General features: G+C 38.2%; 1 protein-coding gene across 4 annotated transcripts; it reads right to left on the bottom strand.

The window, feature by feature from the left end:
- Window positions 1-21,242: 21,242 nt before the first annotated feature.
- Window positions 21,243-25,813, bottom strand: LOC111909372 (protein argonaute 16). 4 transcript variants are annotated; one of them, XM_023905220.3, is made up of 11 exons: window positions 25,171-25,810; window positions 24,826-24,963; window positions 24,630-24,705; window positions 24,478-24,540; window positions 24,248-24,378; window positions 24,039-24,176; window positions 23,874-23,946; window positions 23,278-23,353; window positions 22,410-22,549; window positions 22,149-22,326; window positions 21,243-22,053 (listed from the first exon to the last, which is right to left on the bottom strand). In XM_023905220.3, exons 1-6 carry the CDS (start codon window positions 25,239-25,241, stop codon window positions 24,152-24,154), a joined length of 504 nt encoding a protein of 167 aa, XP_023760988.1. In that variant the 5' UTR covers window positions 25,242-25,810; the 3' UTR covers window positions 21,243-22,053; window positions 22,149-22,326; window positions 22,410-22,549; window positions 23,278-23,353; window positions 23,874-23,946; window positions 24,039-24,151. The 4 variants fall into 4 exon arrangements, with proteins under 4 accessions (XP_023760988.1, XP_052625862.1, XP_052625858.1 ...); XM_023905191.3 differs by having other exon boundaries at window positions 21,725-22,053; window positions 22,410-23,110; XM_052769902.1 differs by lacking the exon at window positions 24,039-24,176 and having other exon boundaries at window positions 22,410-23,110; window positions 25,171-25,813.
- Between the last annotated feature and the right edge of the window lie 562 nt (window positions 25,814-26,375).

The following is a 26,375-nucleotide window of genomic DNA, read 5'->3' as shown; positions in this document are numbered from 1 at the left end:
GTTCCTATATATTGAACTCACCGTGAATTGATCGGGGGTTAAAATAGTAATTTGTGCAGCACTTCATTATAATAAATAGCTTTCTTCGATGAAAACCAGGAGCTTTCTAGAAAACCAGGTCCTGCGAGGGTTGAACTTCAAACCGAAAAGATAAATTTCTCGGGCACTTCGGAATGTATTTTAGGTGTTTGGTATGATCCCGGGGCTTCGGGGGATTAAAAGTTGCTTGAAATCAGGTTTAGAGGTGAAAAGTATAAGAATTTCTAACAAAAACCGGGAGATCTTGCACCTCCCTTTTATATAGAGGAGGCTTCGGACCGAAGGGGAGGAGAAACGAGCACGTGGCTCGCATGCGAGGGGGCTCGAGGCGGGCTCAGAAGGCGCCAGCGGAAAGCCATGCATCGGTTCAGGAGAGGACCACGTCTCAGATACAAGGAGAGGGTGACGCGCCTCGGACACCGGGCATCTTCGCGTGCGAGGTGATGTGGCCGGATAAGGTCCATGCAATTTTTCTCGGTTTTCGGGATTTTCTTGAATTTTGTGTCCCAAACTTCTAAAATCCATAAATTTCGCATACGGACTTTGTTTTTTAGGTTATTTATATGCACGTGTAGGTAAAATTATGCTCTACAACTTTTGTTTAGACTCTGTCGGCTACTTTTGATTTTATTTTTAATATTATTATTTTTAACAGACTGTGGCAGGAAAATCCGTTAAAAATTCATAACTTCTTTATCCGACGTCCGTTTTTTGTCAGTCTTTTTATCGTTGTACTACTATTGACGAGACCTTCGATTCTCATTTGGGTTGCGTCGGCTAAAAATCACTCGATCTTTATTTCGAGTTTTTAGCTGTCTACTGCTATTCTGAAACTTAGAAAAATCATAACTTCCTCATACGAAGTCAGATTTTGACGTTCTTTTTATGAAAATTCTCGGTTTAAAAAATACCACGACTTTCTTTCAGATCACCAAAGATAAAAAGTAGTTTATCAAAAACCTCACTTCTTACGTCATTCGGCGTCGTGCCGGTTTTGTCGCGGATCTTCGATTGGTCATAACTTTTTCATTATAACTCGGATTTCGATGAGGTTTTCGCCTAAATGTTTCTAACGAGATTCTTTACAACTTTCAGTAATAAAATTTTACTTATTTAAAATTTTATGTTTTCGTTAAATTTCGATATTTGTCTTTTGATTGGAATCTCATAAGACTTTCAATATTTTCCGATTGATTGTAAACATAGTTTTACTTCATTTCTTGTAGGGTTTGATTGAGACTGTTAAAGAGTTGCTGCCATATGTAGATAACAGGAAGTGTCTAGACATATTTGCCAAAATTTATAGAAGATATTCACAGGGTCCATTGATCATACATTGTTTTGGAGAGCATCCAAAGCTACAATTGAGAAGGCATTTAAAGTTTTGATGAAGGAAATTGAGACATTGAACCCAAATGCCCATCAATACCTCATGAACTGTAACACCGTAAATTTTAAAACAAAATTTTCATTTAAATCATATAATTCTCATAACACATTTTACAAAAATATCATTTAATTTACAAATCGCAACCCCATAATTGTTTGATTAAAATCCAGGATCCTCGAAAGATAACTCTTTCATTGGTGTGTACAATCAAACCGGTGCCTTCCCGTGATCCTAAGAAAAACCTGAACACACATAACACATAACACAGTAAGCACGAAGCTTAGTGAGTTAACCAAAATACCACACATACCACATTAGCCACTTGGGGCTATAACACAAATAAGACCCTCCGGTCAATATGTCTCAGTGGATACCCTCCGGTCCCACAACTCGGGTGGACCCTCGGGTCCTATCTTAATAAGATCATAACAATAATACACAACATAAATCACAAAAAACATAATGAGGGGTATCACAATACTCAAGATTAGCATACAAGACCTTCCGGTCACACAAAGATACTACTCATGGTAATTATAGTGAGAAGACTCACCTCACAAACAAGCAAGCAAATAACCTCGTACTCGTATCTCGAACTAACCTCTGACTAACACAAAGGATGAATATCTCTAGTTAATACTCTTTTCATGACTCTAATACCCAAAGGCTATTCTTTCTCTTTCTAAGTCTTAAAGTGGATAAAAGACCATTTTACCCCTCCATGGTCTCCATTACTCATGTTTGACCCAACCCTAAAGTCAACATAAGTCAAACTCGAGTCAACAGTCCATGTTTGACCCGACTCGCCGAGTGCACCCATGTGACTCGTCGATTCCACTCGTTTCCTCAGAAGTATTGTGAAGGTCCAGCCCAGCTCATCAAGTTGACCCCCAGCTAACCGAGTTTATCGCATGATCAAGCTCATTGGGACAAACCCTCACCGACTGGTTGAGTCGGCTTATCGACTCAGCGAGTCCATTAAAACTCATTCCTTATTTAGATGATTTAAAGCAGATATACCACTCCAAACACTAGATCTAGCATCTCAAGACTCAGTTGTCACATAAAGCTTCGATCTTTACATTCATGTAGGGTAATTTTGCTCCAAAATACCAAAACATGCTCTCTGTAATGCCCCAACTCTCAGGCGATAATTTTATGGCTTTGATTTTTATAAGTTGTAAGGTCTACTTGACGAGTTGGATGCCCTGACTCGTCGAGTAGAAGCGGTTTGGGCCACGTGTTTAAGTGACCTACTCGTCGAGTAGGAGTTGAAGGATGAAACCCTGATTTTCGGGGTTTCGCACAATATTTAAAGGATCATAAGCCTCCTTCATCCCCCTTACAACCTCTTAAGAGTCCAATAAACCCTAATCTATGTGTACGCTTCCTTCTTGTGTGTTTTAAGCATTGGAAGGTGGATATTTTAAGAAGAGCTTGGAGAGTAAGTGGCGAGAAGTAAGGAACGTGTGGGGATCTAATATCTACCCCAGTTAGCATCTTCTGGAAGGTATCAAGTCGTTACCTTGACCTCATTTCATTCTATATCTCATTTGGTTAAATATTAGGGCTTCTCTAGCATAACAAGAAGCTATTCTTGGGTATGAGCTAAGATTTGAAGTGGTAACTTTAGACCTAAACTCTCTTTGGTCTCTAAGTCCATAAAGCTCTCAACTTTAGCAAGTATGAACCTCTCCATAAGTGTAAAACTCCATTACAAGCTTGGTTTTGACATTTTAAGACTTTAGATCCTTACATGCACGTAAAGTTTGCAACTTTACGTGATAAACATGCCTTGGGAAGCTGAATCTGCAATATGGAACCTTAAAATGGCTTAAAAAGCATCTGAAAGGATAGTGGACTGTATGGACTCAATGATTTTCATGGTCAACTCGGTGAATCCGATGAAGATTGTTGTGCAAGGACTTCTGCATGGACTCGGCGAGTCAACTTGGGTTTTCTAGACTTTTGGACATGCTTGAACTCGATGAGTTGCAGGGAAACTCAACGAGTCAGTAGGGGATTTATGACTACTCAAGTTCTGGAAGGACTTGACGAGTCACTGACTGCACTCGATGATTCGGGTCAACATGGATTGTTGACCTTGATCGTTGACTTTGAATTTGGCCAAGGGTTGTCTATTTGACTTCTGGGGCATTTTGGGAAGTTGGAAATTTATGAGTATGGTCCTATGGTGAATATAGGTGGTGGAGTTTGTGGCGGTAATCTGAGAGTTTGAGTTTATCTTTCGAGTCGACAGTTGCAAGGTGAGTTATCCTCACTGTACTCAAGGGTCTTAGGCACCAAGGTCGGCCCTTTGATTTAATATTTGGGATTATTACTATTATGATATGTTAGCTCGGTATCCTGGTAGATAGGATGGTTATATGCTGGTATGATCTGTTAGATCGGTATCCTGGTAGATAGGACGGTTATATGCTAGTATGATTTGTTAGATCTGTATCATGGTAGATCGGATGTGGCTATGCTTAGTAACCTATAGTTTGGAGAGACTGTCTGTATGATGGTAGGATGTTACTTGTTATATGTGCACATGATTGATTGGTAGTTGAGGGTATTCCATCCCGAGGATGATAGGACCCTAGTATGTTGTCTTTATAGATTGTTATATGATTATCTGATATAGGTGCACATGTTTGATTGGTTATGCTGACATTCCAAACCGATAGTTGAGAGCATGGGGTATTCCAACTCGATGGTTGATTAGACCCATAGTATGTTGGCATTCCAACCCGATGGTTGAGGGCCTGGGGTATTCCAACCTAATGGTTGATTGGACCCATAGTATGTTGGCATTCCAACCCGATGGTTGAGGGCCTGGGGTATTCCATCCCAATGGATGATTGGACACATAGTATCTGTTATATATATGTACTGTGTTTGGGCATTCCAATCTGATGGTTGTGGAACGAGAGTATTCCATCTTGAGGATGATTGGACTCGTAGTATGTGGGCATTCCAACCCGATGGTTGAGGGCATGGGGTATTCCATCGTGATGGATGATTGGACCCATAGTATGTTGTTTGTTATTGTATGTGCATGGTTGTGTGTATGGGTATTTTGGGGGTAACTCACTAAGCCTTCGAGCTTACAGTTTCAGTTTATTGTTTCAGGTTCAGCGGATGACCACGGGAAGGCTAAGACGTGACCGTACACTTCCTCGATTGATGATTAGATTTCTGGGAACTCTGATGTTTAAACTATTTTGAAAACAAATTCTAATAACTGAATGGTTTTAAATGATTTAAAAAATTTTAAATTGGCTCGAATTTTATTGGATGTTACAAGTTGGTATCAGAGCCTTGGTTTAAGTGAATTGGAGGAACACTCATTTGAATCCAGTCTCAAACTAAGGAAAAAGATTTTCAAAATGGTTTTTAAATGGTTTTTAAAATAAGTAATGGAGGATGCGAAGTGTACGATCAGCCGGAGCCAGTAAGTAGACCCCAAAATACCAAGCAGTTATTTGATTATGTGATATGTTAGAACATCATGCTAGTACTAGGCTAGGGATCTTCAGGGATTTCATGATAGAATTGCCTGATTACATGATGCCGGATAGCCTAGAGTTTTCCTTATATGAAATTGACATCATTACTATAGTTGCTTGGTGTATGTATCACGACTGTACATAATTAAGATCTTATAGCCTGAGAATGTTTGGTTTGGCCTTATTTCCTATTCTTGTATGATGAAGGGCTTAAAGTAGGATCAAGTATTCGAAAGTCTATAGGGTCCAGCATTATGTATGGCTAGCATACACTAGTGCTGTAGAATTGGTGGAAGTTTCATGGATGGGTGGGTAGTGAGAGGACGGGAGGCCAGTTATGAGATAGTTAGCATTCCTCTAGGAGTGAGGATTGAGCGATCACTATGTATATGTATGTTGTTAGGGTGTTGTTATTATACTTGAGACAAATGTGGGTAGGTGTGGAAGGTAGTATGGGCCCGTACTACTAAAAGCACAGGACCCATACATGTATCAAGGAAGTCACAACCCCTAAGGTTTTTGTTGGGAGTTGGTTCCCGGGTTGATATGAGGAGTATCTGATATCTTTTGGTGTATTTTCAGTATGGCGATTACACAATGATTCGTGACTGGATCCGGGTCAGGATTAGGAGAGGGCGGACAGGGGGCACCGGCAGCGCCCGCGACTATCGACCAGATGAAGCCAGACGAGATAGATGATAGGATCTGGGAGATCATGCATGATGAGGTTGTTTATATGTTCCAGGCTCAGTTGTCGGAGATTTTTGGGTCTATCAAGACTGCTATGATGGAGTATTTTGATGACAGATATGTAGCTCTAGCTAAGACGGATGCCGCAACAGCTTCAGCAGTTGTAGCAGCGGTGGGAGGAGGAGCCAGTCGTGGTTTCTAGTACTGGGACTTCGATAACACGAAGCCCCCAACATTTGATGGTACTCAGGATCTGATCGTAGCCATGAGGTGGCTATCGAACGTGGAGGGATGTTTCTTCACATGTTCATGTCCCGCTGACCAGAAGGTCAGGTGTGCTCTGAACCTCCTGAGGTCCGTAGCAAAGGATTGGTGGAGGTTGTTTACTGGATCATTTATGGATGAGCAACGTGCTGTGGTTACTTGGGATTGATTTTGGGATATGTTTCGTACCCGTTACGTCCCGTGGGTTGAGCGGGAGAGACTAGCGCAAGAGTTCTTGGATCTGCGGCAGGATTCAGAGTCGGTGACGAAGATCACCTGCAAGTTTACTGAGAGGGTGATGTTTTGCCCTGAGTTTGCTTTGGAGCAGGCTCATATGACTCGATATCTGAGCATGCTCAAGACGGACATCAGGCAGTTCATGTCCAAGCAAAGATGTGATACCTTGCTAGAGTTACAGGAGGCCGTAGGCAACATGAGCTTGAGATTGAGTTTCAGTTGAGAGAGCAAATACAGGCCCTGACACAATCACAGCCTTTTCCGAAACGATTTAGGGCCACTGATTACAAACAGGAGAGTCAGAGGGGTCGTACTTGTGGAAAGTGCGGCAAGGTACATGACGGGGCTTGCCGATCTTCTTCAGAGTGTGGCAAGGAGGTTCACATCGCGAAGGATTATAGGTAGCAGACTCCAAGGGCAAGTGTCAAACTTTATTAGCATTGCGAGCAGGTGGTCCATATGAAGGCCCAATGTCCCTTACTGGCTGCCAGGCCAGTGCAATCCCCAACACTAGCTACCCTGAGGATTACTGGCGTGCGTCAGGGTAGAGCAGAGCCTTCGAAGGCTCAAGGGTGTGCCTTTCAGCTTACAACCGAGGAGGTCAGGAAAGTACCAGATGTTGCGACCAATATGTCTTTTCTCCTATCGTTTGTTTATGATTGTATTATGATATATCAATTTCTTTTTGCATGAGTTGTTAGGACATAGGAGATGCTAGGGAGAATTTTTTTTATCAAGGGATCGTAGATGGTTAGGATCCGGAGATGCATTCAAGGATAAGAGATAGGATAGATAATCGCCCGTCTGGGGCATGTAGTTGTAATTCAGAAACTCAGAGATCATCAGTGGGAATTCAGATTCTTTTGAAGTTCGATACTTCGGATCGGGACGGTTGAGCCGCGTATCAACTTTGTTATCGGTAGGTAGTTGTTAGTGCTCTATGTGGGGGAGAATTGGGAATTCTCGGATGAGACATTAGCTATGTGAGATGCTGGATGCCGCGGTTCAGATATCGGTTTCCAGGGTGGTTGGGTTGAGGCGGTCCAGGCATGTTGAAGACTTTCTATGGGGTTTTTTAGATATATGATCAGGTTCAGAGTATATATGTGTTATGGGGTAGCAACTTGTTCTATAAGTGGATAATGTAGGGCGAGGTTTCAGTACTGTGACACTTGTTGGCATTGTGAAGGACATTGATTAGGCATTCTTGGGCAATGGAGGAGGCGAGTACCTCCAGGATAGAGTGTTGGACACCTGAAGTGGCGACAACGGTGTCAATAGGTTATTAGGAGCACTCCAGTTATGAGCTGAGGGCCGGAGATGGCATACCAGACTCATGCTCTAGGCTCAGAGACAATCCAGAACTATGTTGAGGACCATGTAAGGGTATTCCAGTCATAGGCTGTGGGCATAGAGATTGTGTTGGTTATGTCTCTGGTAGGAGCACGTTTGAAATGGATGTATTGTTGAGATTCGAGGGAGTTGCACTCGGTTGTAACGAATCAGAGGATGGTGGATGAGATGCAAGTATAGATCCTTGGATCTCAAGTTATGAGTAGATCCAAGTTATGTTTATAGAGGTATTCCAATCTAGGGTATTCCATCATGAGGATGACTGGACCCTATGATTGATTGGACTTGATATGTTTGGTATTCCAACCCGAGGATTGATTGGGCCAAACATGTATGGGGATACGAGGGTATTCCATCCTAGGGATGACTGGACCCGTCGTAGGCATGCCTGGTATTCCAGCCCCGAGGCTGATTGGGCCAGGCATGAGTGTTCGTGTTTACTAGTGGATTGATTTTGTATGATATTTTAGGAGCTGAAGGACGCTTTATCCTGTCAGCACAAAGGGGTTCGCTTCAGGAAGAGGGAAAGTTGGGTTTCCGATACTTTGGATCATCAGGATTTTCTCAGGCTAGCAAAGCGGCATGTAATATAGACCTTTTGGAAAGGTTCTGTTGGATTCACATCACTTTTCACGTTTGGCAGTTACAAAGGCGCATATTGGATGAGTAGACGTTTGTATCGCCGAGTGATGTTCAGGTTGGAGAGCACTTAAACTATGTAGGGAAACCAGTGGCAGCATCGGAAAGGGTCCGAGTAGACGTGGGAGCCGGAGGCGAAAATGCGGGAGCACTATCCAGGGTTGTTCACCGCAGCAGACTTCGAGGACAAAGTCTAGTTCAAGTGGGGGAGAATTGTAACGCCCCGACTCTTAGGAGATAATTTTATGGTTTTGATTTTCATAAGTTGCAAGGTGTACTCGACGAGTTGGATGCCCTGGCTCGTCGAGTAGAAGCGGTTTGGGACACGTGTTTAAGTGACCTACTTGCCGAGTCCAAGATAGGACTCGACGAGTAGGGGCTGAAGGATGAAACCCTAATTTTTGGGGTTTTGCACCCTATTTAAAGGATCATAAGCCTCCTTCAGCCCCCTTACAGCCTCTTGAGAGTCCAGCAAACCCTAATATGTGTGTGTGCTTCCTTCTTGTGTGTTTTAAGCTTTGGAAGATGGATCTTTGTAAGAAGAGCTTGGAGAGCAAGTGGCTAGAATCAAGGAACATGTGGGGATTTGATATCTACCTTAGTTGGTATCTTTTGGAAGGTATCAAGTCGTTACCTTGACCTCATTTCATTATATATCTCATTTGGTTAAAGATTAGGGCTTTTCTAGCATAATAAGAAGCTATTCTTGGGTATGAGCTAAGATCTGAAGTTGTAACTTCATATCTGAACTCTCTTTGGTCTCTAAGTTCATAAAGCTCTCAGCTTTAGCAAGTATGAACCTCTCCTTTAGTGTAAAACTCCATTATAAGTGTAACGACCAAAAATTTCAACCAATTTAAAATTTTCGAAAACGACCCGATTCCATTAAGATTATTACAAAAAGGTTTTCAATACAGTTAAATTAAAGTATTCCCAGAATCTTATCACAACATAAACATGAGGAGCGGTACGATCACGCCTTCGCCTTGCCACGGTCTCCTGAAGAACCTGAAAAACATAAAACCACAACTGTAAGCCCGAAAGCTTAGTGAGACATCCTCAAAATACCAACCACATATACCATACACGCATAACATGCCATAACATATCCGATCACAGAACAACCATGCACTTCGGGTCTACTGTGTGACTGGTCCGCCGCACCGGCCAACAGTCCACCTGGTCCACCCTCTGAGTCTAGCCATAAACCTCGAGTCTGCAGTGTGATTGGTCCGCCCTCACTGGGCCTTCAATCCACCTTCCGAATCTATCCACATACAACGAGTCTGTAGTGTGATTGGTCCGCCCGCACCGAGCCTTTAATCCACCTGGTCCAATCTCTGAGTCTACAGTATAACTGGTCCGCCCGCATCGGGCCTTCATTCGGCCTGGTCCACTCTCCAAGCCTCGGCATGTCTGGTCCGCCCTCTTGGGGCCTACAGCCTATCCGGACCGCTCGCTGGGCCTTCGGGACAACCGGTCCGCCCTGAGTATCTTGGCCTACAGCACAAAGCAGGACCCACCTCAACCCAACTCCAATCCAAACAACCATGTGCACATAAACATACAAACATATAACAATTCACAGTCAACAAGCCGATCAAACAGATCACATAACATATCATCATCCTAACCAGGATACCGACCTAACCGGTCACTAGCATAGCATCGCCCTACATCTCAGGATACCGATCTCAACCAAGTCTCTAACATATATCATCCTAGCTACCAGGATGCAACATATCAAAGCAATAACATACAACAAATACCCGGATCTCAATCCGATAAAGGGCCAGCCTTGGTGCCTTAGACCCTGTTGATATTGTGAGGATAACTCACCTCGATACTGCCGACTGAACAAATAACCCAAGCTGCTCCGATCACTGATACGATCTACACCACTGGACAACCACCAAGGCACCGAACTCAAAACAATATCCAACAATTACCAAAATGCCCCTGGAAACCACTGGTCAACCCTTGGTCAAAGGCAACCCCTGACTGACTCTACTCGCCGAGTCAACCCGATGACTCGCCGAGTCCCCATGCTCAGAAATTCCCCAATCCGCGACTCAACTCGCCGAGTCACCCCGAGACTCGCTGAGTTCAACAACTCTGGGTCCACTCTCACACAACTCACCGAGTCATCCCTTGACTCACCGATTCACGGCTCAACCAGAAAAGATTGGGACTCTTCGACAAGACTCGCCGAGTCCAAGAACAGACTCATCGAGTCTAAGGCTATCTTCAACCTACTCACCGAGTTGTTCTTCCAACTCGTCGAGTTCCAGGCCATCTTCATCCAACTCGCCGAGTTGTTCTTCCAACTCATCGAGTCCCAGCCTATCTTCAAGCAACTCGTCGAGTCCACCCATGTGACTCGCCGAGTACTACCGGGTCTGAATCCATACAGAGGCTTTCCAAGCCATGCAGATGGTCCAAACCAAAGATCTACCTTTCCCAAGGCCATCCATCACGTAAAGTGGCAAACTTTACGTGAATCCAAGGAGATCTAGGCCTTTTCACTCTAGGGTTTGGGTTTGGGACAAGATAGCTCCATCAATCACTCACAAACAGGGACTTTCATGCATTCCAACCCTTCTCCAATCCAGATCTGAGGTAGCAACCTCAGATCTAACCTCTAAACTCCAATACATCAAAAGATATGATTTCTAACACCCCCAAAATGATGAGTCTAGATAATAACAGCTCAAACAATGAAATAATACCTCAAAAGGAAGCTCCAAGAGAAGATTAACCCGAATCCTTGCAAAGCCCTTTGATCCAAGTCTCTTCTCCTTCAAGATTTCTTCAACAACCACTTCTCCAAGCTCCAATTCACTCAACAATGGGGTTTCCTCACGAAATTAGGGCTTCTGGAACTCAAGGGATGATAAAGAGGCTGGGGAGGAAACATAATGTTCTTTATATAGGGCTCAACCTCCGGATTTAGGGTTTTCTCCACTCAGCACCAACTCTCCGAGTCCACCCATGCTACTCGCCGAGTTGGTCACTTAACACGCGACTAGAGTCGCGACCCTACTCGCCGAGTCCACTCGTGGACTCGCCGAGTCGCTCCTTCCCATTTTACTCTTTTAGCCCTTCAACTTTACTCTTGCTATCCCGGGATGTTACAACAAGCTTGGTTTTGACATTTTAAGACTTTAGAGCCTTGCATGCACGTAAAGTTTGCAACTTTACGTGATAAACATGCCTTGAGAAGCTGGATCTGCAATATTGAACCTTAAAATGTTGTATCTCAAAGCTTTCCTTCAAACAACAAGTCTTCAAGTTTCTCCTCCTTCTTCTAGATCCACAAAACTCTCCATAAATCTTCACAAGAGTTTCAACATCACCAAAATGGGCTAGGGGTCGAATTAGGGTTTTAGGAGCATGGAGGCTAACCTAGAAATGAACAAAAGCGGATATCATAAAGCTTATATAGGGCACAACACAATAGATTAGGGTTTCCTAACTGACCCTCGTACACCCAACGTACTCCTCGTACACCCAGCATACAAGGTCTCGCACCCCCGAACCACCCTTTACATTGCGCCCAAAATTTACCTCTTTATGCCAAGCGTACTGACCTGCACGACTGTACGCCCTGCATACTTCTTTGGTACTCCCCGCGTACTAGGGTTCCTACCAAAACCCTTAATACTCCGATGGCCATAACTTCCTCGATCTAAGTCTGTTTCCGACGAACTTTATATCCACGGAAAGGTGACGAGAAGCCCTACACTTATAACAACCCATCATAGTCTTGAAGTTCCCCGCACCAAACCCAAAATTCATAAAGGACCGAGATAACAAATTACGATTATGCCCTTGGGCTCTGAAACACCATCGAACACTCAGATCACTTAGACTTTAACATCCTCGTCCAAAAAGGGCCAAATCCTTTCTTCCCCAAGCTCCTAATCCTTATGATAACTGATGATCAGGCCACAACCCCGAAGAATAAAGTGATTCGAAACCGGGTGTTACATTTCCTATTATAGAAACATTCAAATATTATAATTAAAAAAGATTTCCATGAGCCTCACAGTTGTCATTAAGACTTTACAAAAGATACAAAATGCAGCTACATTCCAATTTAAGCTGACTTTACAAAAGATATAAACAAGCTTCACATCCCACTACATACACCATACCCTAATAGATACACCAAAAGCCCTCACCCAACATTCTAACTACTTGGATAACTTAAAAACACAAAACACCAACCCAAGAACCAGAAACGCAACCACCATCTTGTACCTATGTATTGTCTTCTTGGAATCAGACAACTCCTTTGCAATGCTTCCCACCACACTCTTCTCCTTAGCCAGGAAAAACTCAATTCAACAATCCTATTCCTGAAGTTGTTGATCACACCAACATCCTCTTTAGCATCTAACTCCTGCTTTAGAGAATAAAGGAGGTTTTTGTAGTACCCTTCTTCCTGTTGTTCATCTTTCCATTCAAAATAGTCACATTTCTTCAGATTAGTCTGTAAGCAGTCCACATGAAGACAAGTTTAGAAAATAAGATCAAAATGAAAGTAATCACTAAATGCACTTTAATAGCCTTCATTAGCACGATAATGCATATGTTTTCAGGACATTAAAAACACAAATGCACCAAATGTAATCACCACAATGTAATAGATCACCAAAAATGCTTAAGAAATCACAAAACCAAACCAAAGTCAATAGAAAATATCAACAACATATAAAGGGTAAATTTAGGTTTTTTTTTCGAAATATAAGGGTTTTTTACGGTGAAAGCCAAAAAATTCTTGCATTAACAAATCGAGCTACATCCAAGCTTACCATACTATTTCGACAATTCCAAAAACGCCTTACGGGGTTAGTGATGTAACGCCTGTGTTTCTAGGCTAGGCACTAATGATGATGTAATAGTCTATGCCAACCTTTGTAATTTGTTTTGAAATAATGAAATATATTATTTGAGTATTATGTGTTTTATACTTAATTATTATAATTTAATGAATTAATGATAAAAATAAGCGTCGAAAATAAATATTAGATGAACCCGATATCTATAAAGAAAGTTGTAGTGTTTGAAATAAGGATTCCGGAGATATAAAGAATACTGAAATTCGAGTTATAACGAAGAAGTTATGACCTGTCGAAGTTTTGTGACAGAACCGGTCCGACGCTGTGTGACATAAAAAGTGAATTTACAATAAAGTGATTTTTAGCCAAAACAACCTAAACAAGAATCGAAGATCTTGTTGATTGTAGTTTAACGGTAAAAAGACAGACGAAAACGGATGTCAAATGAAGAAGTTATGAATTTTTAACGGACTTTTCATGTCCCAGCCTGTTAAAAATATATTATTAAAAATGAAGTCAAAATAAGCCAACGGAGTCTAAGCGAAAGTTGTAGAGTATAATTTCACCTATGCGTGGATATAAAGAACATAAAAAACGGAGCCCGTATGCGAAAGATATGAATATTTGAAGTTCTGAGCACAAACTTCGAGACATGACCAAGCTAACGACGTGAGCAAATATGGTTCACGACGTGATGTAGTCCATCGACACCTCTCAAGCCTAGAGCACAAGCGGAAAACCTACGAGCTGATCAGGACTGGGCTCACGACGTGAGAGCCGGATTTTCCACCTACAAATAAAAGTGCGAGGCATCTGATTTTAGGTTACAACTTTCATCCTCTCACCCCTATACTTTCTTCTATATTGAAAAAATTACCCCTAAGCCTATTATATCATCCTAGCATCATAAGCAAGCCCCGGAGAGCCTGAAGATCCCGAGAAAAGAGTTTTTCGAGACGAAACTCTGCCTGCGTGAAGCCCGATTTTTGGGAAAACATCCCGGTTTTATCAGAAACGATCGTTTTAAGAAACGAAGTGCTGCCATATTATCGTTCAATTTAACGCCTGTAGATTAGAGCTAGTGAATTTAGAGACGATAAGCGTCAAAAAAATGAATTTTTGATGAAAGATTACTTAGATTGAATAATCTTAACAAAGTTATAGTATATGTTACAAGGATTCCGTACATATAAAGAACGCCGAAATCCGAGTTATAACGAAGAAGTTATGACCTGCCGAAGTTTCGTGACAGAATTGGCACGACGTTGAATGACGTAAAAAGTGAATTTATGTTAGAGCGATATCTAGCCTTAGTGATCTAAACAAAAGTCGTAGAGTTCGTTAAACCGAGAGCGTGCATACAAAGAACGTCCAAATCTGACTTTGTATGAGGAAGTTATGATTTTTCTAAGTTTCATCTTAGCAGTGTTTAGCCTGAAGTTCGATTATGAGATCGAGTGAATTCTAGCCGAGGCAATCTAAATGAGAATCGAAGATCTCGTTATTAGTAGTGCAATGGTGAAAAGACGGACGAAAACGGACGTCGGAGGAAGAAGTTATGAATTTTTAACGGACATTTCCTGTCCCGGCCTGTTAAAAATATAATAATAAAAATAAAGTCAAAATTAGCCAACGGAGTCTAAATGAAAGTTGTAGAGCTTAGTCTCACCTACGCGTGGATATAAAGAACGTCAAAAACGGAGCTCGTATGTGAAAGTTACACAAGTTTGAAGTCTGCTTAATCGAGTACGCCCAACATAATTTTGGAGTACGCCTAGCGTACTCGGAACCGCCTCAGCTACGCATGCAATGACGTCACTCAAGTGCATACGCATGCAATGATGTCGCGTACGCCCAGCGTAAGACTTAGTACGCCCAGCGTACCAAGATTTACGCCCAACGTAATCCCAGATTCAGCACCCTATAAATAGAATGCGAGGGCAACCGATTCCTTTGCTCATTTTCTCTTCTCTCTCCCGTTTTGCCTCGATTTTCGGGCATGAAATATCCCGAAGCCCCGGTATCATTCCCGAGCCCCGAAGCAAGTCCCGAAGCCCTAAAGATCCCGAAAAGTGAAATTCCCGAGCCGAAGCTCTGCCCGCGAGAAGCCCGGTTTTTGTGAAGATCTTCCAGATCTACTCAATAATACTACTTCTACAAGCCATAGTGTTGTCCGATCATCTTCTGATCAAGTGAGTGTATAGTTAATTTCTTCTAACACACAAATATAAAGTATTAGCTATGAAATATGTGCTATGTGTTATATATTATTTGTCTATTTGAGATAGGCTTGGAGTTGATGTTTTTATACGGGTGTTAAATGATTTAAACTGTGTTTGTATTTATATCTACAAAAATGTTGGGTAGAACATGGGTATATGGAATAGCTGGTGACGATGCGACTTCGTGCCTATTGAGTAAAGCCTTGGTGATGATGTGACTTCGTGCCTATTGAGTAAAGCCTTGGTGATGATGCGACTTCGTGCCTATTGAGTAAGCTTTGGTGACGATGCGACTTCGTGCCTACTTGATAAACCTTGGCGACGATGTGACTTCGTGCCTGTTGAGTAAACCTTGGTGACTTTGGAGTTAGCACCGGATAGCTATGGATTTAGAATCTGATGGATAAATTTTTGGCAGCAATGAACTTCGTGCCAATTCCTTAGGTAAATCCTTAGGAACGAATGAATAAAGGATAATTAGTTCTTAGGTTAAAACCTTAAGAAATAAAGGAGAATATGGGGATGAGTATTTGGGTTGATTGTTTGATGATTGAATATAATAAATGTATTATTGTGGGTTGAAAACCCTATTTGCTCACCAGGCTCCCAAGCCTGACTCACTCAGTTTTCTTTGTATCACAGGTATCAATACGAAGACATATTTCACTGAGAGATTAAAGGAGATGTAAATCATTAGTGTAAATAAATGTAAGTTCTATTTATGCTTATGTGTCTGTATTGGAACATGACATCCCGAAATTTTGTTATATAATGAAAATACTTTTCTTTAAGAAATGCTTTGATAAATTCTTATCATATTTTGTTTTGGGGACAAATTCCGCAACAGTTTTCTTTAAACGATTACTCTGATTTTAAAAACAAAGCATAAACAAATCGGTCTTTTCTGGCCGTGAAATTGGGGATGCCACATTCAATCAAGTGAGTGTATAGTCACTTTCATCTTACACATAGATATAAAGTATTTTCTATAAAATACGTGCTATGTGTAATTATATTGTTTGTTTATTTAAGATGAGTGTTGAATAGATATTTTATACAAGTTCTAAACTGTATATGTATTTTTATCTACAAATATGTTGGGTAAAACATGGGTAGATGAAATAGATGATGTGTGTTAAAATGATGAGAGGCCTCGATATTGTTATTGTTTCAGTCATCTAGCGGAGTATAGATGACGCCCACAGACTTTTCTAGACAGTCTAGTGGAACACTAGCAGGCTCGCAATCTGTAGGTGTTTGTGAACTCAGTGTTCAATGGTATATTCTATCCCCCATATGGTTGCCTTATTTGACATAAATTGTCGAGGAATCCCTAAAGCAATGTTGTCACCCCGATGAAAATCCTTAGACTAGGTCCCTCATGAAAGGTGTTTAGAGACATAAAGTAAAGATAATGAGAACGGGTAATCAAAGTTATTGTTGTTTGATGAAATTAATAAATTTATTATTGGTTGATGAAATTAATAAATTTATTATTATTGTGGGTTGAAAAACATATATGCTCACCAGACTCCCAAGCCTGACCCATTCAGCTTTCTGTATTACAGGTAGTGGACCCAGAACATAGCTGGATGATGATGAGAGATTTTTGGATTATATGTCAGTAGATGTAAATATCTGTTGTAAGGGTTATAATGTACTGTTTATCTTTTTGGTTTGTATCGGAACACGACATCCCAAGGTTTTGTTATATAATGAAAATATATTTCTTTAAGAAATGTTTTGATACATTTTTATTATATTTTGTTTTGGGAATAAATTCCGCAACATTTTTTTGGAAAATTACTATGATTTTATTTTAAAAGCATAAACTAAATCGGTCTTTTCTGACCGAGAAAATTAGGGATGTCACAAGTGACTTTCCAACAAGTTCGTTCCTTAGTTGGAACATTGCAATCGCATTTCGGCACACCGTATCAAACAAGGATACGAGCAACTTGGAGTTGATTCCTTACAGTGGACGAGCTCGAAGACATTGATCTTAAAGAACACAACACTCAGATTAAGATCGTATTCGTCACATCACGTTAGTATTCTACGTTGGATTTACACGTAAGCATGAAACTGGGAAACCATTTAAAATCGAAAATAAAAAGACTAAATTGAAAGGTCAAATACGAGTTTAGTGGTCTAATATGAAAAAAAAATGAACAAATCGGACGAATATCAAAACTTTAATGTGCTAGTAGCATTTTCCTTCTTTTCGGGTGAATCATGTTTTTTTGTTCTTTGTGGGTGAATCGTACGATCGTGACAACCGATTGTTTATAAGATTACAAATTCTAATAAATTCCAATAAATCAAATTTTTGGGGTTTTTTAAAAAACTATCATGACCAGCATAAAAACATAAAATATTTGAACTTGTGGATTTGTGTGCGTTTTACGCATTAAAGAAGCTGTACTCTTCTAGAACTGCGCATAAGCGGTTGTACTAAATGGAAAGTTTCCAAGAAATGGGTGGAATCGGTTTGTTCGTAAGGCGTGAGAAGCTTGAGTTTGGGTTAAAATTCTACGGGGCCAAGTTTGACTATGACGTAAGGCGTGACTTACACCCACTAGTATTCTTCTAGACTGGTCAATGGAAGACTAAAATCTAAACATCACTTACATTCTTTCCTGATTTCCACTCCTTCCCCTATCAATCCACCTTTCTTCCACAACTCAAACATCTTGAAAATCAATGATTATGAAAATTTGGTCTTGATGATGATGTTACTAAAAAAAGAAAACTCGGTCTAAGCTGATTTAAAATTTAAATAAGAACATTATTATTATTGTTGTCGATGATCATTTGAGATAGAAAAATTAAATATATTTTTATATTTTGTTTTTATCTAATTTTTTATTTATATAAAATCACAATATATAAAATAATGATATGTGAAATCCATTTATTTTTTTAACCTTCTATCTTAATTTTGATGTTTGTATTAATCTACTAAACATAAAGATGAATAAAAATAAAAAGTAACAGAACATTTGATTTCTCTTTTGAGATTTTATAATGTCGAAGATGACTTTTCGAATCCCACAATTTTAACTTTTATACGATCCACCACTTAAAAAAAATGCTTTATTTAAAAAATAAGGCTCAGACGTGGAATGAATCAAATTTTATTTTATAACTAGTTTGTTTGTTGATCTCCTTCCCTGTATTCTTGTTTTCCCCCTCCATGTTGAAATGATTTATTTTGGATGAATTTTTATTAGACTATTAGGTGTGGGCAACAAGATGCAATATCAAGTTGTGTCATCTCACATGCCACATAAGCAAATGGTGTTATAACACCAAGTGGAGAAATGAGCAACAAGATGTAACACCAACTTTTTGAGAATAAATATGTTTTATTTATTTATTTATTTTTTGTTTTGACTGTTGACAAAGGCTAAAAAGAAGGCAATGTTCGTATTTTTACTCGTTGCTTTAGGTTGTAACGGCAACAAGAAGCCTCATGACAAGAAACAACTAGATGTGGGGGTGGTGTACAACAAGATGCAACGCTGTTGTGGGCGTCCACCTCAGCCACAACGAGCAAATCTTGTACCCACACCGTATGCTCTTATACAATTAGATATGAGACTCGTTTATTACATGAGTTCATTTTAAAAAAAATGTAAATATAAAATTCAAAATATTTTAGAAGTTTGAATATAATTTTGAATTAGAAGGAAAGTTTATTAATGAAATTGATATGCATTTATTATTTGATTAGGTTATAACCGGTGTATTACACAGTTGCCAAATCTAAAGAACATATATAATAATAAAAAACATAGTATTTTATCATAAATTTAAAAACACTTGTTCATGAACTTAAAATGATAAAAATTATACATAATTACAGAAATAGCAAATACCCAACATTTTCGTCACAAATTAAGAATTTTTAAAAAATACAATGCTATAATATAATAGGAAGCTATATAAATGGTCCCTTCATCACAAATAACAAAAAAAATTCTAAAAGAATAAATTTTAACAGGAAGGTCGATATTACGTTAAAAATAAATGTTTGAAACAATATTATATTTTAGTCTCATTAGAATACAACGTTATAGGTTACAGCGTAAAGGTAACTTTACAGAAATGGTACCTATGCAACATTGTCATGAAAAAAAAAAAAACTATAAAAATTTAGCTTTTTCCATTAATGGTTACTATTTTGTTGATAAAAATGTTTGAAAAATATAGCAAAATGTTAGTCCTTTTAAAATGCATTTGTTATATATAAGAAAAAGTTATGGAAATGGTCCTCAAAATATAGTGAAATAGTATAAATATCTCCCGATCCATAGTTTTGTATATTTTATATGCTTATGTAGTTAGGAGGTAACTAACAAACAATCGAAAATTGTTATATGTTTTACCGGTTCTAAATGATAGCAAATGAAGGTTGTATAATTGGCAATCAGATAATTACACAAAACAAATAAATTATTTATGCATGTTAAATGCTAAATAGGTCACATATATAGTTGAGTTAGAGTAAAACATTATTCTACAATTTTTCTTAAACATCTGTTACATGCTAAATACAAACATGTTACATCTTTTCTAAAAACATATATTCTAAAAAAAGGAAAATCAGAGGCTATACTAAGCAAAAAATAATAATATAAGAATATATTTTCATTTCCTGCATTTAGACCTACATTTTAGGTAGCGGTAAGGGGAAGTGTTCAAAATTGTTGTTACATTACATATTTGACAAAATTATATAAAAATTTGAGAATTAATTCTTGTAGTAGCTTTGTATTCTCTGTCGAACGATAAAAATAAACTCATAATGACTTTTAACCAAACAATTCGAAACCACATCCACTGATTTTGTAACCATTTACCATAAAAAAGAATCACACAATTTTAAATAATTTATAGACTCACTTAAGAAGCCTGTATATATTAATGAAAAGGATGTGAGTGTGTCCCACCATAGCAAACAAACCGAAGGTGTATCAATTCCATTTGATAGAGAGATGTACATTATAGAAACCGAGATTGATGAACCTAAAATTATTAAGTAAATCAAATAAATAGAGGATGTGTTAATTCTAATTGATTACCAGCACAATTGGTTTCATTTTATACCTTTTTATCATATTCACCATATCAAGGATAGTAATCCATCACCATTAGCACAAAAATTCCTTCCACTGCCCTATAAGAAAACATAAAGGATAATGAATGAGTTATTTAAGGATAAATCAAGAAAATAATCTAAGAAAAGTTTGGACAAAACAGTTTGTATTACAGTATTAGACAATTGAGTTACCTTTAATACCAAAAAAATTTTATGTGTGTAAGAATTTTCAAGATAAAAGGTACACAAATAGAAACGTAGTAACTTGCTGAATATATACGATAATCATGATAAAATAAAAACAAACCAGATATTACAAATCTTCATGAGAAAACATCAAAGAATATGTCATCAATATTATTTGAACCAAAATCAATGGTTAATTTATGCTTGTGATAAATGGCAGAGAAAGCTAGCCATTGGGATCATAGAGATATCAAGATACATATTAAGATCCATGAATTGGGATTCCATGTCTTCAGGAGCCTCTGATAAATTGTTTCCAAATATTAAGAATAGATTTAAATAACATGTGAAATTTAATAAAACAGAGAAAACCATAAAATGACATGTGGAATAAAAATTAATTTAAAATAACCATAAAATTACATATGACAAAATGAATAAGAATATGATATGTGGCAAAAAGATCTTTATTATTAAGATAGATTATTTTTTTATAATAATTAATTATTATGATTATGATATTACATTTTCTCTATTTAGGTAATATTCAAAGCAAAACTGAAAAGATGAAGGCACCGATTACTTTATTTTATTTTTATTATTTTTATTATGAATATAATATTTATTATATCTAAATATCATATCAATAATATGTATTATATCATATCAAATTTTGATTACTTCATCGATTAGGTGCTTTGAAGTGTTATATATATATTTTAGTATTTAAATAAGATAAATAATATAAATAATAATGAAACATGATTCAACTTGTATTTATGTATTATTCTATGTTTTGAAATGTTTGAACATTATAACTTAAACTTAACTAGTGAAGCTTCCCCGCGTTGCGGGGGTTGGAAGCTATCGGTTGATTGCAAACGAATCACGTTCCTCAAAAAAAAATTGTACAACTCTTATGTTGTTTTATAAGTATACAGTTGATCGCTAATTTTGTTAGCGAGTGCATGATATGCTACTTTTGTTGAATGCTCTCTAATACAAAATTTTGAATACTGATGATATAATCCATAATCTGTAAAAGCAACAAAATGAAATATGTCAAAAAGTCGTAAAATATGTTAAAAGACAAAAGATGGCAGAAGGAATCTCATCAGAAATACTATGTAATATTTGTTGGTATTCTGTGCTCTTGAGGTAATATCAGTTCTTGAAGATCATCAACCTCCACTTGTTTCATGATTAAAAAATGTGTTTAGTTGAATTGAGTGGAATGGACACCATAATGAATAGCCTATTCCATTCTGTTAGAGAAACAAACATTTTTTTATGTCATTCCGATGGAATGGATGATTCCATTCCAGCATACCAGACACTATAAATGTAAACAATGGATGATTCCATTTCATGTATTTGACGTTCAGCTTTTTCGTTACAATGGGACACGAATCACAAAATCTAATGATTCCTCTTGTTGACCGAAAGGTTGCTACTTTGTTAAAGGTTGCTGCTCTGTTCTTGTTGACCATTTATCTTGGAAATGCTATACGGTTCTATTTTCTAGATGATATATGAACACCATGACCCCTATCCTTTGTAGTTGGTGAACTCTCTGCAAAAAAAATTGTCAACACATAATGAAAAATGCAAAAAATAATAATATACTTTACATTAGGAGGCTACCACTGCTACTATGTCGTCTCTTACCTCAGTAACCGCTTTAGAAAAATCAACATTGAATCCCCATTGAAACGTACAAATCAAAAATCAACAATCGTGTTTCCAACTCTTCTCTTCCATCATGAATATTTGCTACTTCATAGCAAATAGTTGGATCCAAATAATGAAACAATCTCAGATATCCTAATTTAAATTTCTTTGCATCCTGGAAACATTTATTGATACTCTTAGATACATTGTAAATATAAAAAAAGGGTAGATAGAAAAATCTGGAAAAATTGAAGTTACCTCTGGGGGTGCTGCACAAAGCATGTAAAAGGAATGACAGTTTCTCTCGGGGTCAGATACTTGGAAAACATGTGATCTTTCTAGAACGTAAGTTCTGACTGCAGCCCCTAATATCCTTCCTTGCTTATCGAATTGGATTTCTATAAATTTTGTGAATTAGATGCTAGATTTTAAAGGTGAAAAATATTGTATACATATTTTTTTTCTTTCATTTCCAGGTTGATAATCTGTCTGAAAGAGGGTAAATGCCTATTTTACCCTTAGATTTTATAAAACAAATTTCAAATAATGTGAAGTAGCAAAGAATGGATACCTCCAGATAGGTGATTTGATGTTGTTTTCAATACTGAGAGAGAGTAATTATATCTTTAAAGAATTTTTATAGCCAAATCATTGCAAGTTGTATTTTGTTTTCTATCTCTTCCTGTAGAAATAACCAATAACTATCACATTGTCTAAATTTATGCCAAGGCTGCAGGATGTAGCACCATTAATGGAAGTTTTTGATTCTATTTCAAGCACAAGAAAGAAGATCAATACAGTTTATTGTTTTTTGATGTTAACTGTAAGGGTATTCATTGTTAACTGGATTTATAAACGATTGTAACACCAATACTTGAATCAGATGAACTTGATGGCTAGTTGACTAAAATGTATGTGAAGCTGCTCTCTGTTGATGTGGATGTGAATATTGGAGTTGCCTGATCAAGTAGTATCACATAACAGAATGATGAATTTATGAATTAAAGGTATGGTAAGAAATTGTTTTGGATTATTTCTAATTAGGAACAAAATTGACGTTAGTGTTGCATCAATTTTTACAAATTGACTACTCTGGTAGAATAACTTGCACAAAGAGATGACTAACCTGTAAGTCCAAGCGAGTTGTCGAACGCCAAAAAACTATACTTATAGAGTACAATCAGGTTGAAACCATTGTTCCTCTGTACAAATTAGGAGTTCAAAGGTGAGTTTCTTCAAATACAAAATAAAACAAACAATTGAAACCGATGTAAGTTCATCTACAAGACGCTAAACAAATTCGTTGGTACTTTCCACTTCAATGGTCGGCGTTGACTAAGAAAGCTAATTGGACGGATGTTGAGCTGGTCGAAAGTGGCAGAACCATTCAAAATCAAGCCATGTATTAACTTTCTTTGTAATTTTAGAGAAGTTGGAAACGACAATTAATCCCAAATGGGAAAAAAAAAAACTTCAAACCAAAGAAAAGTTGCTAAAAAACGATCATTAAATATTCCTTTCAAATCAAAATATGACAGTCAAATGTCGGCGATATGATACTGTAAAATAAGTATCTCGTAATGTTGGTAAAATAGAAAAGTAAAACCAAACACATCAATAACAATCAAAAGTGGAACATAAAAAATTATAGCCTCTGGACTCATAAATCGAAGGGCATAAAAGAAGCAAAATAGGAGGAATTGATGATCGACAAACCCATACCTACAATTTGTCGATGGTTTCTACATAGCCAAAGATGAGAAGAGAAGCATGTTGGCTTAACCGAAGGAGCTACCTGCACAATTTAGTGAGTGAAACTTAGGGCTAAAAATCCCACATCTCATAAAATTGTTTTATATTTGCTAAAATAGAATTTATATTTTATACCATATAAGCCAGAATTTTTTCTTTCTGGCAATATGCAAAGGAGAAATTGAGGGCACCAGGGACTTTTGCACTTACTACAGGTCCAAATTTTGGATTATGTGGGTCTTCTTCTATTAGTAAAAATGGGCGATCAAAAATCTGAGAAGCAAAAATAAAAAAATCAAAATCAACTCAAATGCAAAGTTAAAGGAAAGAAAAGAAAAGTAAACCTTTGACTTTGACCTACGACACCTCTATTTCTTCCACAATTTATGAGCTCCGGCGCAAGATAACATGCATCACACTTGGCTGAAAAATTGACGGCTACCCATTTCTCAATTTTAATGGGAGTGAAAAGCTTCTGCAACAAAAAAAAAATTCAAATGCATAAAGCAGAAAAGAAGATAATAGATATATAAGTTGAAAGTAAAATGGCAACAACAAAATAAGAATAGAATACCTTCTTATTAAAGTTCCATCGCCCATTACAAGGACAAATGTCTTCTCTATTACCAACCTTCAACTGTAATTTAAAAAAAAAAAAAGTAAATGAGAAAAATATCATGATGAATATATGAAATTACAGAAATACCCTTATCTTATCACACAAACCTTTGGTGCCTGAAGAACAGGGCGCTCAACTTGAACAATTTGTCTCTGAATAGTGATTCCCCACCAAACCAATAGGCTAATCAACCCAAACAATGTTTCATTTTTATGATGAAGCAATTCATAATATCCAAAGAGATAAAAAGTAAAATCAGAAAAAAAGTTGTTGGTGCTTCAAACATTATTTAGAATTAAATACCTGATGATAAATGAATTGGAATGAATTGGTTTGTGTCTGGGCAAAAGAAGGGAGTTTGATAGTGTAGTAATGGCATCAGACTTGCAATGGAGATAAACTTTCTCGTAAACACCTCCCATATTGATCCAGTTGCAGCACCTAAATTTAAATATTAAAAAGAAATACAATTTTTAGCAAGAATGAATGAATGACGAATACGATTTAACAAAGGATTAGATAATCTTACCATGAGTATGCCAATATCAGTGTTTACAATGGTTTTGGATTAGAACCCACAATAAGAACATCAAAACACAAAATCAGATAAATAAAAATAGGATTTTGAAATTGGAAATCGGAAATTACCTAGTCTCAGTGGTCGTTGTAATTGAATGGCGTGTACGACGGGTTTCGTTGTTGCCAGATGAAGCGACCATGGCAGCGGCGGTGCCAGTATCCGGATTCCAAGCGAGACCCGTACCTATCGTTGTGACCTTATAGTCTTTCAAGTTCTTCAAGTTGTAACCGTTCTACTTCTTCGCCTAAAATCACTGCATTCTTCAAGTAGACCCTAGATTTAGTGTGCGACAGACATCGGTGACACCATAGTGGAAGCGGAAAGGATGGAAGATAGAAGGTTTTGGAGATAAATTGTGTTCAAGGGCGGTGGGTTGGTATCTATCGGTCCTAACGGCCTCCCCCGACACAATGTGACAACGAAACCACCATGGTTTCTCCATCTGGGTTTGCTGCGGGATAAACGAAACAGAAGAAGAAGAAGAAGAAGTGGAGGAGCCCGTCGGAAACCTTTTCTTCCAACTGATCGAACCCCGTCGCATCCACATCTTCATCTTCCGTCGAGAAAAGCTCCACTGAAGACCCCCTCTGCGTCACGGCTATCGGACGGAACAAAATCGATAGGTGGGTCGTTTTAGGTTTAGAAGACAAAAATTAGATACATAACGGAAAGAAATTACCGGGGAAGAAAAGAACCAAGAAGCAACTGGAAGAAGGAGGATGCGGTTGAGGACACCTAGTAAAAAGGAAGTCGGTGAAGAGAGGCTTATGGCAAACTTGAATGGTAAAAGAAAATAGACGGAATTGTAACATTATCCGTAATCAAGGAGCTATTTATCCCCCGACACAATGTGACAACGAAACCACCATGGTTTCTCCATCTGGGTTTGCTGCGGGATAAACGAAACAGAAGAAGAAGAAGAAGTGGAGGAGCCCGTCGGAAACCTTTTCTTCCAACTGATCGAACCCCGTCGCATCCACATCTTCATCTTCCGTCGAGAAAAGCTCCACTGAAGACCCCCTCTGCGTCACCGCTATCGGACGGAACAAAATCGATAGGTGGGTCGTTTTAGGTTTAGAAGACAAAAATTAGATACATAACAGAAAGAAATTACCGGGGAAGAAAAGAACGAAGAAGCAACTGGAAGAAGGAGGATGCGGTTGAGGACACGTAGTAAAAAGGAAGTCGGTGAAGAGAGGCTTATGGCAAACTTGAATGGTAAAAGAAAATAGACGGAATTGTAACATTATCCGTAATCAAGGGGCTATTTATC

The sequence above is a fragment of the Lactuca sativa genome, chromosome 1, assembly GCF_002870075.4.
Source record: "Lactuca sativa cultivar Salinas chromosome 1, Lsat_Salinas_v11, whole genome shotgun sequence".
NCBI classification, from domain to species: domain Eukaryota; kingdom Viridiplantae; phylum Streptophyta; class Magnoliopsida; order Asterales; family Asteraceae; genus Lactuca; species Lactuca sativa.
Note: the sequence above shows the minus strand (reverse complement) of the source record. Positions and strands in the feature narration are given on the sequence as shown.